Raw genomic sequence first — 13,123 nt, 5'->3', positions numbered from 1 at the left:
TTCATGAGAGACACAGAGAGAAGCGAAGACACAGAGGGAGACGATGCTTCCCTGTGGGGAACGTGATGTGAGACTCAATCCCAGTATCCAAGATCACATCATGAGCCAGAGGCAGACACCCAACCACTGAGCCTCCCCAGGCATCCCTAAATTTTTCCATCTAACTGCTCCTTTGACCTCATACTGCCATCCCCATACCCCATATCCCAGGTACCTGCTTAAATCTCTGCTAGCTCTCCCATCTCAAGATCCCAAAAGCTGATTCCCAATGGGAAATGCCTACACTTATTGCTCAGAGTTTCTTCAGAAATTAACTTGCTGATAACAAATGCTGGTGTCCCCTAAGTGTTAAACCCCTCTGGAGGGCCAGATCTTGACCTGATGCTCTGAACCTCTACAGATTCAGATCTGTAGATTGACTTTTAGAGGTTCAGAGCATCAGTGGGCACGAGGAAATTCTAGTCTTATAAATGTTTGAAACTATTCTTTAGAAAGATCTTTATAGTCCTCTATATGTGATGAATGTTATATTTTTCTCCCACTTTTCATTTGTGTTTTGACTGTACTTCTGGTGATGCAGCCATGAAGAAATTTTTAATATTATCCAGTTCATTTACTTAGTTAGCTTTTCTTTGTAATATCAGGATTGTTGATTCATATTTAGGAAGTCTTTCCATACATACAAGTTCTGGAGAAATTCACCTCTTTTTTTTTTTAAGACCCAGTATGTTGTCATTTTTTACATGAAATCTCTGATGTTTTTAGAGTGCACTTTTCGATATGGTGTGAGATATGGATCCAATAGTGTCCTTTTCATAAACAACTATCCAATCATCCCAACCCTGTTTGTAGGAGCCACCATGCTAGATGCTGTAACAAGAAGATAAATAGAACCCAATCCCTTGCATTTAGGGTCTTATGGCTTCTAAATAGAGATATATATATATTAACAAATAATTTCAGTATAGTAAGAACAATATTTCAAAGAGGATGCAGTGAGTTCAGTTGTGGGTATGGTGGTTAGGCCTAGCCACACTAATGTGTTCATTAGTGGGTATTGAAGAACATATAATTTTTTGTTACAACAAGAGCAGAATGGACTTCTGAGAGATGACACAACATGGCAAAAGACACAGAGTTACAAAACAGAACAATGTGTCGGGGTGAGTGACAAAGACTCCATCCTTTGCCAAATTTTAATCAGGATCCTCTGAAACCTCTTCTAGACTAGGTTTCAGCCACTGCCTGCTGTCCTGGTCTTGGCTAGCTGAGCCCACTTATATCAGAGAATCCTACTAAGTTAGTTTATGGAGACTTCCTCCACCGTTGATAACTGATCACTGTTATCTTCCTGTAACAAAAATGTCTTTAACTTTAATAACTAATTAAGTTGCTCTAGTAATGGGCCATTGGCAAAGTTTCTCTCTTTGACCAAACTGTAATGAATATCCTGTGAGCGTCTTCTCAACGAGTCCCTGATTTTTGGAACAGCATGTTCATCTCTACATTATCTGGTTTAGCAAGAACCTAAGTCCATTTAAATAGACTCCCACTCTTCATATCTGGTCACTCTCTATAGCTAATGAGTTCCCTTATCGTCTACCATTCCCCAGGTGAGGTCTGATCATGCTAGCCTGCCTCTCAGCAAGGATCTTGTTAGGTAGGGTTAGCTAGACTCACACCTTACTGATGATATTTCTTCATAGTAACTTTCCATCCACTGTCCCCCACTCAGCAGCTTGGCTAACATTTCCACTTTTCATTGTTGTATTCAGAATTGAGCCCAATCTCTCTCCCCTGTTGCAGTAGTCCCTACATCTCTCATGGTACTCCTCCCCTTAAGTAGTCTTTCTTATCATCTCAAAAAAGAGCCATTCAATAATTGATCTTTAATACCCCCTTATTCTGCTTATTGGCTATGAATCCTCACCTGTCCTTGCCGCACTTGGAGTTGAATTCAGTTTCTCTTCCCTGCTGCAATAGTCTTGAACAAAGTCTTCTGTGCCGGGTTTCACAAATGTCCACATAATTTCCTTTTAACAGGTTTAGTGTACGTGGGAAATGGGCAAGGGGAGGGTAGCTGACAGTTTTCCTACCGTGGTAACCAGAAAGAAGTCACAGAAGCCTTGTATTCCAAATGCACTGGGAGCCACAAAAGATTTTAAATAGGGAGTGATGAGATCAGATCTCCATGTCATCTTGGAGTGATGTCAAGGAGGATGCTTCATGGGAACACATTAGAGGCATCATTCTTCATAGTGCCCTGGCTGCTCTTAATCTGATTTCAGCAATGGAAGTGGACCTGAGGAAGGACCTGCCACAAAAGTAACCTCACAAATTACCAGATGTTAGGTGAGAATAGCATGCTTGGTATGGGAGGGAGGAAGTTCCCAGCCAGGAAGCCTCATCCTTTAAGCCCTGAGTTGGTCATTGGGGAAAATATATCCCAACAACACAAGAAACTGTCACATCTTCCTTGAAGGACAATTGCCACAGATCATTTCAAGTAGTTTCAAAAGAATTACAAAAATAAAACCATACTTCATACAAATGCACAGTCTCATACCTCAAGGACACCCATTTCTACATGTGACATGTTCCTGATTGTGATAACATTCTTACAATATCAGATTCACAAAATGGGTAGATACAAGACACCCGGTCTGGCAGACTTCTAAGAAAATATTTTGTTAGAATTAGCAAGTGAGTGGACCTTCTCTGTATCAATATATTTGATAGCAGCTCTTTCACTTTTTTAACTTTAAATGTTATAGGATCTGTTTCCCAAACCCAAAATTATGCAATCAAAAACTATGGTCCTCCTAGGGCCACTCCATATATCTAACATTTCCTTCTCTCAATTTTTAGCCCATGAGATAATATATATTTGAAAAATTTAAGGAGAAAATTCATTTAAGAAGGAAAATCAATTATGAGAAAATAATCATTTGAAGATGAAATATTTCATGAAAATCCTATACCAGAAAGGCAATCTTTAAGAAGAATTTAGGAAGAGAGAACAATTTTTTTTGACCTCTGAACCTTTTATTCCTCAAAGGGTATCCTGTTTTGCTGCTTTAATGCCTCAGAATTTTCTTGTTGTTGGTCTCAGACACTGCCTTGCCATCCATGATCTTGCGGGTGGTGGTCTTCTGGATGGTCTGCAAGGAGTTGCTGTTGTCCAGGATGTCAGTAAGACTGAAGTCCTCCCCATCTTCCAACAGGTGATGGTAGGTGGCAATCTCAGCCTCCAGCTTGATCTTGACATTCAGCAGAGCCTCATACCCCTGGGCCTGGTGCTGCCCCTCTGCCTGGGTCTGGGAAAGCTCTGACTCCAGCTGCAGCAGGACCCCATTGAGCTGCTCCATCTGCATTGTGTAGCGGGTCTCAACCTCCCTCAGGCTGTTCTCCAAGCTGGCCTTCAGATTTCTCATTGAGTCCAGGTTGATCTCCAAGGACTGGGCGGTACGTCTCAGCTCTGTGAGGGTCATCTCAGCTTCTCCTATCTCAGAGGTCTGTATGGTGACCACTGTGGTGCTCTACTCGATCTGCTGGGACTGGGACTTGTCTAGCTCCTTCCAGTTCTTCTGAGCCAGCTCGTCATACTGGGCCCAGATATCTGCCATGATCTTGCTGAGGTCCTGAGATTTGGAGGCATCCAACTCCACCATCAACTCAGAGTTGACAATATGGTTTTGTAGACCCTTTACTTCCTCCTTATGGTTCTTCTTCATGAAGAGCAGCTCCTCCTTGAGAGCCTCGATCTCTGTCTCTAGCTGTAGCCAAGTGACATTGGTGTCATCAATGACCTTGAGAAGCCCATGGATGTCACTCTCCACAGACTGGCGCATGGCCAGCTCCATCACCTACTTGACTCGGAAGTCATCAGCAGCAAGCCAGGCATTGTCAATCTGCAGAACAATGTGGGCATTGTCCACAGCACTTGCAAAGATCTGAGCACTCAGGTCCTCGAAGATCTTGCCCCCAGTCTCTGACCTGGGGTCCCTTCTTCTCTAGGTGTTCCCGGATTTTCATCTCCAGTCTCTGATTATCAGCCTCTAGGCTCCTCACCCTCTCCAGGTAGGAGGTTAAGCAGTCATTCAGGACTTGCATGATGCCCCCTCTGCCCACCAGACCCCTGGCCATCCCCGTGGCGGGGCCCCAGACTCCCAGCTGCCCCAGAAGCTGGTGGAATAGGATACAGAGATCTGGGAGCCCAAGCACCCCGTGCTTGCATAGATGCTGACTGCGCTGCTGCTAATCGGCCAGATCCAGTGGCTGGGCACCTGCATGGAGCCCAGGGACCAGTGGAAGAGAAGGTAGAGCAGGTGGTGAAGCTCATGCTGCTCGGAGAGCAAGAGGGTGACTCGGGAGGCCAGGACTCAGGCTCGGGCCAAATTTTTTAATTATATGTATTTTATACAAACATAGAGAAGGAGGGAAGAAGGGAGACAAGACATGACAAAGCCACCAAACCACCACTCCATTGCCTGAATCTACCTTTGTCAATGAAAAGAAAAAACAACCAAACACAGACCCTGGTAGTCAAGCCACACATTTTCTGGTTTATGTTCCTAGGAAATGAATATAATTCCTAAGGATTTACCACATAGAGGGTAGCATATTTATCTGTGGGGCAGACGGATAGTTCCTAAATCAACAAAGTCCTGGGAACTGGCATACTCACTGGACCGGAGCCCCAGAGCCTCATGTGGAGGTCTGGGATCTGCACTCGAGGTCTCTCCATGACTACATTTTCAAGAGAGGGAATCCTGAGGAGGTAATTATGAAAAGTGAAAACCACAGCTTTGACTGTGGCCAAAAAGCAGGCTTCAGGCCTGGGCAGCAAAGGATGTGCCCTACACAGGAGGGACTTGGGATAGAGACCACAGATGGAATCCTGAGAGGGTCATCCCTGTCCAAGTAGGACAGAGACCAGAGTTCCTGAGCTTGGACATGAGGTGAGAAGAAGGTTCAAGAGGAAGGTCCAACATAGAACAACTGGCCAATATGTTCTGTCCTATCATGAAGTATGAGGATGGAGAAAGGGCAGAGAGAATAACAAGTGTCAGGCATGCCGGATGCAATAAGCAGGGTTCCGTGTCTAGGGACAGGGACTGGAAAGGAAGCTGGGGCTGTCTGTGAAGGTTTGGGTAAGAATGAGGGGTCCATTCTTGGACCTGACTTGATGAGGGGCAAGTCAGGAAGCCAAGATCAAATTTGTAGACACTGAAAGTAGAACTGGGATGGCCAGGAGCTTCTGGGGCTGGTGGAGGGTGGGCAGGGATATGGGGAATTACTGTTTGATCAAACATGGCCTTTTAGTTGAGGAGGTAGAAACAGTTCTGGGATGGGTGGTGGTGATGTTCATAGGACAATGTCAATGTGCTCAATGCCATGGACTCTACACTAAGTGGTTAAAACAGTAAATTTTATGTAATACACACTTAAACACAATTTAAAAGAAGAATCCCAAGAGTATTTCACAAGAATTTCTAAACAGAGGCAGAAAATAGTGAAGAGCAATTTGAGTGCCACCCTCAAGTGCCAATACGGAGACGAAAACGAGGGGTCCTGTGCTGGGGAAAGCCATCTACGACCAGTGGCTCCCCAAACACCTGTCAAGGCTGAACCTCCATCAGGCCTTCTTCTGCTTCCTGGTCCCACACAGCCACCTGGCCACCATGCCCAGCAGCTTCCCACAGAGCCACAGGGTACCCAGGGTGACCACCAGCAGGAACAAGATGACGTCCAGCAGGTACTGCTCATGCCATGGCTGCTGCAAGGCATAGGGCTTGAGGTGTGCTGCACCCCCTGTCTGGAGGATGTGGTCGATCCAGCCCACCAGCCTCTGGGCAGGGGTCAGGGGGTGAGAGCTCCTGATGATGCTGGCAGCCACGGCTGCTGACTTGTACCTGTTGGCAGAGACAGGGGTGGGGCATTACTCATGTGACCTCAGAAGTCTTAAAGACCTGCATCTCACACACACTTTCATCCAAATGCACAAAAGACTCAGTTTGAAGGAAAAGTTCTTGGCCTGGCCCTGCCACAGTCTAGGTGGGTCCCACTGAAAAGTTCTAACTGGTCCCTCCATGGGGTGTGGCCCTGTGCTACAGGGAACACAAAGGAAATAAGAGACACACCTGGCCATCCAGGGGAGCTTACACTCTACTTTCTAGTATAAGGGACACACAATAAATTCAAACAGAATGAAATGGGGTGGTTACTGATCATGAGAAGTGTTAAGACAGAAAAATTAATTATGATTGAGGAGGCTGGAGAATAAGGTATTTAGGACTGTCACACAAAGACCTCCTGCCTCTCTGAGGAGAGGACATTGGCAATAAGTGTAGCTATCATGAAGGAGCCAGCCCTGTGAAAAGAAGGGAAGGATATATCCTAGGGAGCATCAGTGACAAAGTGCCTGAGGCAGGAAACACTGGAGGACAAGAAGGTGACCTCCTTCCTCAGTGTAATTCCAGTATACACACCCCCAAAATCTATGACTTCTCACATACCCTATGTATTTAGGGTCAGGGTCTTCACAACCCTTAAGATAGAAAACTAGTCTCAGCATCTAACTTAAATTGCCTACTCTTGCTCTTAGAGGAAATAGGTTAACTGTTAGCATCACACACACATATAATTCTGTGTCTTGAAAGTTTCAGCTTTTGTTGCAAAAAAAAAAAAAATGCCACACAGTGCCCTTTGTGTTTGATATCTTCATTTAGCCTAAATGACCACAAGCCCAAAGAGTTCCAGACCTCTTGTCTTCTATAACTTGCTTCATCTTCAGAGCCAATGTCTCTGCCTTGATCTGCTGTAGCTGGATAGAGACACCAAACTTTTTGGCCTCTACTCGGACAAGGTTTTCAGGCTGGTCTCCAAGGACAGGAATCCCTACCATGGGCACACCATGTTGGATGGCTTCCATTATGCTATTCATCCCACCATGGGTGACAAAAAGACGGATGCGTGGGTGAGCTGTTGCAAATCAGGAACAGAACAGAATATTTCATGGTGAAAACTTTCAGAACACCAAGGAGAAAGCATCAGTGTAGAAGAAAATATCAAGCATTTCAAGGTATGTTGGAGAAACTGGATTTACTGATTTAGCTTTTGACACACCCAAGAGTGCATATTCCAAGGTACAAAATACTGGCCTCATCTCTGTGTAGAGATTCCTCTAAATCAATACATCTAAAACTAAGAACCCAGGGACAATTGCTGAGAACAATAATAAGCACAACATTTTCCTCCATCCCTTGTCTTCCATCCATCCTTGTCTTTCAACCCTTTTTCTTTTCTTCTCTATTGTCTCCCTATTATCTTTCCCAGTGTCACTCTTTCTGTTTCCACTCTTATTTTCTATCTCTGTCTCTCCTTCTCTGTCCCTGTCTCTCATTCTCCAGGTCTCTCACCCTCTAGGTCTCATGCGCTTTCCTTCACTAACCTTTTGCTTCCCTCTTATCTAAAGTCTTAACACTTTCGCTGACACCACATCTCATATGACATTCATCAAATTTATACTATATCTGCTTTCTCCTCGATTTCATAAGAAACTCTCTAAAATAGGCAATGATGGGCCACTCATCTCAGCATTTCCAGCTCCTGTGTGCTCACCCCACTCTTATTTAGAGAAAACTAAAACAAGTGCTGATAATGAAGAGTTCACCTCAAACACTGCCTCTCAATGGTGATGCGCATCAGAATCCATTTGTATTTCTCTGAAAATCACAATTCTTTTCCCTACATCATGCCCTGTGAATATATGTGCAGAGTCATCTATCTTAATTTCCCAATATATTAGTGAACTACAACACTGGGGACTAATCTCTGATGTAAACAGTGGTTGTGGCCCTGAGGGGCTTCAGAAGTAGCACACAGCAATGACAACAATGGGGTGTAAGGATCCCTCTGTTACCAGAGATTTTGATGGACAAAATAACTTGCTAAGGCTACAAGGTTAGTCAGCTTGACACTCAGATATCTTGGCACACCCTTCAGACACCATCAATATCAATTCTGTGAAAGCTTGAATATATCTTTTGTAGCATAGAATGTTTTAATATGTGTGGGAGTGTGTGTTTATAATGGCACATTGGCCTAACAAATACTCAAGAGGCCAGGAACAACAGCGGCAAAAAATCCACAGTATGTGTCCACAAATTGTCTTGGATTGTGTATGGACAACCTTGGTCTGTGCCAAATATAGAAAGGTCAAAACTACCTGATGACAATATCACTTATGGCTACAGGTATCAGGAGTGTGATAGAATAGGAAGAAGAAAACATGCCAGTTATACCCATTTAGGAAGTATAGCCTCATTTCCTAAGAACTCCAGCTAGATACTCCATTTCTGTCCTCTCAAGATTACCTTTGGCTACCAGATGCCCCTTCCCATGTTGGCAGAGTTGCCCAGTGGAGCCCTGAAGATACATACATGGAAAGAGAGAAGTAGATTGGATAGTCCTTACCCAAGAGGTCATTCTGGGGAAGCCAGTCCACAATCTTCACATTTGCTGCCAATTTGACATCTTTGGGCCAATGAGAAGGATTGCACTTCCATATCACCCCTTGAGACAGATGAGCAAAGGCATCGTTCATCTCCCTGAGGACTTCCTGGGACTGATAGAGATTGACCAGGGAGCCCAGAGCCACAAGGACAAAACCAGAGTCTCCAAACTTGGCAATGAAATTCTCAAATTCCTGGAGAGAGGTAAAAGAGGCAAGGAGTTGAACAGAGTTGCTCATGAATGCCTATATAGCCTTGAAATGAAAGTCATCTATTTATTGAATACACCCTCCTGTAGTGCCTAGACCTCACTGTCTTGAAGTGGCTCTCATAACCCATGGGACACCTCAGTGCCATTGTGCCTGCAGGACTTGAAGTCATTTCTCTGAGACCTCAGGATACATCATACCACATAAATACTTTCAATAACCATGAATGGAAATGAAGAGAGCTTTAAATATGCGGGCATTACCACAATAGCCCACATTGCCCATGAGGCACTCAAAGCATACTGTGGCACCAACAGATCCAGGACTTGCATGTATAACAATGTTTTGTTTTGCCTTTTTTATAACAATGTTTTATAGAACTAGAAAGTCTATATGGTGGGAATCTCTTTCTTATTGGAAATAGGCCCCAGTACCAGGGTCTTCCTCATCCTTCATTCTAGGTATGGGGAGATAGGGAAATTTAGGAATGTTCTAACACCAGACCAGAGAGTATCTAGTGCCTAAGAGAGTGCCAGTTACTGTCTTGGCCCCGTACGAGGCAGTATGCCTTCTGAAGACTGATGTAGATGTTGGAGAAATGTCTCTATCAGGTGTCTTCTTCATGGGCTTGTTATCCACCTGTCTGTCTTCTTTCTTGAGGGGTCTGCTAAGGTTTTTGGCCCATTTTAAAATTATTAATTTATTGGTTTTTTATTGTTCTTACTGAATTTTAATAGTCCCTTGTATATTTTGTATATATAGTTGTGTAGTTGTGTGTATAAATGTATATTTTGAATAATGGTCTTTATCAGATATGTCTATGCAAATATTTATTATTGGTCTGTGAATCCTCTTTTTATTCCCTTTACAATTCTGTCTTAGAACAAAAATGTTTAATATCAATTTAGCCCACATATCAACTCTATCAGAGAAAATGTCTTACTATTAATGAGATGCAATCAAAAATGGAGTCTTTAACTGCTAGTAAGTGAGGCAGAAAAGAAAATTTGTGATATAAAAGACAAAATGATAGAGAATTAAAAAGCTGAAAAAAAAGAGATAAACAACTATTGGATCACAAGGGGTGATCTCGAGAGATACCATAAGTGAAATAATATTAGAATAATTGAGATCCCAGAAAAAGAGGAACAGGGGGGAGCAGAAGGTATATTGGAGCAAATCATAGCTGAAAACATCCCTAATCTGGGGAAGGAAACAGGCATTCAACTCCAAGAGGCAGAGAACCCTTCTCAAAACCAATAAAATAGGTCAACACTACAACACATAATAGTGAAGTTGGCGAATATCAGAGACAAAGAGAAAATCCTAAAAGAAGCTCAGGATAAAGCTCTATAACCTACAAAGGTAGAAACATTAGACCGGTAGTAGACCTAACCATAAAGGCCTGTCAGGCCAGAAAAAACTGGCATGATATATTCAGGGACCTGAATAAGAAAAACATGCAGTTGAGAGTACTTTCTCTATCAAGGCTGTCATTCAAAGTAGAAGGAGATATAAAAAGCTTCCAGGACATAAAGAAAATAAAAGAATTTGTGATCACTAAACCAGCCTGCAAGAAATATTAAAGGGGATCCTTTAAGCAAAGAGATAGCTCAAAAGTAACATAGACCAAAAAGGAACACAGATAATATACAGAAAAAGTGACTTTATAGGTATTACAATAGCACTAAATTCATATCTTCCAATAGTTATTTTGAATGTAAATGGGCTAAATGCCTCATTCAAAAGACACAAAGTATTAGATTGGATAAAAAAGTAAGACCTATCAATATCCAGTCTGTAAGAGGCTCATTTTAGACCCAAAGATGCTTCCAGATTGAAAGTAAGAGGGTGAAAAACCATTTATCATGCTAATGGACATCAAAAGAAAGCTGAGGTAACAATCCTTATATCAGACAAATTATGTTGACACCAAAGACTATATAATAAGAGATGAAGAGGGGCACTATATCGTACTTAAAGGGTCTATCCAACAAGAAGATCTATCAATTGTAACTACTTATGCTCCTAACATGAAAGCAGGCAATTATATAAACCAATTAATAACAAAATTAAAGAAACACATTGATAATAATACAGTAGTAGAGGACTTCAACACCCCCACTCACAGCAATGGATAAATCATCAAAGCAAAAGATCAATGAGGAAACAAGGGCTTTGAATGACACATTGGACTAAATGGATTTCACAGGTATATACAGAGCATTCCATCCTAAAGCAACAGAATACACACTCTTCTCCAGTGCACATGGAACATTCTCCAGAATAGATCACATACTGGGTCACAAATCAGGTCTCAGCCAATACCAAAAGATTGGGATCATTCCTTGCATATTTTTTGGACCACAATACTTTGAAACTTGAACTCAATTACAAGAGGGAATTTGGAAAGGACTCAAATACATGGAGGTTAAAGAACACTTACTAAAGATGAATGGGTCAATCACGAAATTAAAGAAGAATTTTAAAAATTCATAGAAACTAATAAAAATGAAAATACAACAGCTCAGAACCTTGGAGATGCAGCAAAGACTGTCCTAAGAGGAAACTATACAGCAATGCAAGCTTTTTCCAAGAAACAAGAAAAGTCTCAAATACACTATCTAACCATACCTAAAGGAGCCGGAGATAGAACAGAAAATAAAGCCTAAACTCAGCAGGAGAAGAGAATTAATAATGATTAGAGCAGAAATCAGTGAAATAGAAATCAAAAGAACAGTAGAACAGATTAACAAAACTACAAGCTGGTTCTTTGGAAGAATTAATAAGATCAATAAATCCCTAGCCAGACTTACCAAAAAGAAAATAGAAAGGACAGAAATTAATTAAATCATGGATGAATGAAAAAATAAAATAAAATAAAAATTAAAAAAAAATCATGAATGAATGGTAGAGAACAGAACCAACACTGAAGAAAACAATTATAAAAAGATATCATGAGCAACTCTATGCCAAAAATTAGGCAACCTGGAAGAAATTAATGCATTCCTAGAAACTTATAACCCACCAAAACTGAAGGAGGAAGAAATAGAAAAACCTAACCAGCAAGGAAATTGAAGCAGTAATAAAAAATCTTCCAACAAACAAGAGTCCAGGGCCAGATAGATTCTCAGTAATTATGCCAAACATTTAAAGAATTAATACCTATTCTTTTGAAGTTGTTTCAAAATATATAAGTGGAAGTTTTTCATTCTATAGAAAGCATTACCTTAATCCTAAAACCAGACAAAGACCTCAACAAAAAGAATTACAGACCAATATCTCTGATGAACATGGACACCCAAATTCTCACCAAGATACTAGCAGGATCCAGCAGTACATCAAAAGGATTACTCATCATGACCAAGTGGGATCTATTCCTGAACTGCAAGGGTGGTTCAACATCCACAAATCAATCAATGTGATATATTACATTAATAAAAGAAAGGACAAGAGATATATGATCCACTTAATAGATACAGAGAAAGCATTTCACAATACAACATCTTTTCTTGATTAAAACTCTCCACATTGTACAGATAGAGGGAACATACTTCGATATCATAAAAGCCATCTACAAAAAACAACACAGAAAACATCATTCTCAATAGGGAAAAACTGAGAGCTTTTCCCCTAAGGGCAGGAACATGGAGGGATGTCCACTATCACTACTGCTTTTCAACACAGTACTAGAGGTCCTAGCCTCAGCAATCTGACAAAAGAAATAAAAGGCATCCAAATCAGCAAAGAAGTGGTCAAACTCTCACTCTTCATAGATGACATGATACTCTATATGGAAAACCCAAAAGACTCCACCTTAAAATTGCTAGTACTCATATAGGAATTCAACAAAGTGGCAGGATATAAAATCAATGTAAGAAATCACTTGCATTTTTATACACTAATAAGGAGACAGAAAAAAAGAGAAATTGAGAAGTTCATCCCATTTACAATTGGACCAAAAAACCATAGGATAACTAGGAATAAACCTAACCAAAGAGGCAAAGGATATGTACTCAGAAAACTATAGAACAAAAAAAAAGAAAAGAAAAGAAAAGAAAACTATAGAACACTCATGAAAGAAATTGAGAAAGACACAAAGACATGGAAAAATGTTCTGCTCATGAATTGGAAGAACAAATATTGTTAAAACGTCTATGTTATCTAGAGCAATCTATACAATCAATCTCAATCAATCTCTATCAAAATACCATGGACGTTTTTCACAGAGTTGGAAAAAATAATCCTAAAATATGGAACCAGACACTCCTGGAATAATCAAAGTAATCTCAAAAAAAGAAAACCAAAGCTGGGGCATCACAATGCCAGACTTCAAGCTGTATTACTAAGCTATAATCATCAAGACAATATGATATTGGCACAAAAAACAGATTCATA

The 13,123-nt window shown here is 41.2% G+C and overlaps 1 protein-coding gene and 1 pseudogene across 5 annotated transcripts in view; both read right to left on the bottom strand.

The window, feature by feature from the left end:
- Nucleotides 1-3,068: 3,068 nt before the first annotated feature.
- On the bottom strand, nucleotides 3,069-4,342 carry LOC102152136 (annotated as a pseudogene).
- Nucleotides 4,343-5,414: 1,072 nt separating this feature from the next.
- LOC489231 (UDP-glucuronosyltransferase 3A1-like) overlaps nucleotides 5,415-13,123 on the bottom strand; it is a 33,686-nt gene continuing 25,977 nt past the window's right edge. For all 5 annotated transcript variants that reach the window (XM_038535318.1, XM_038535317.1, XM_038535320.1 and 2 more), the window contains 3 exons: nucleotides 8,479-8,710; nucleotides 6,765-6,984; nucleotides 5,415-5,915 (listed from right to left, as the gene is read on the bottom strand). In XM_038535318.1, coding sequence (XP_038391246.1) covers nucleotides 5,639-5,915; nucleotides 6,765-6,984; nucleotides 8,479-8,710 — 729 coding nt within the window. In that variant the 3' untranslated portion in view covers nucleotides 5,415-5,638. The remainder of the gene's footprint in view (nucleotides 5,916-6,764; nucleotides 6,985-8,478; nucleotides 8,711-13,123) is intronic.

This window comes from Canis lupus, chromosome 4, assembly GCF_011100685.1.
Source record: "Canis lupus familiaris isolate Mischka breed German Shepherd chromosome 4, alternate assembly UU_Cfam_GSD_1.0, whole genome shotgun sequence".
Classification (NCBI taxonomy): Eukaryota; Metazoa; Chordata; class Mammalia; order Carnivora; family Canidae; genus Canis; species Canis lupus.
This window is presented reverse-complemented; position numbering and strand designations above follow the sequence as displayed.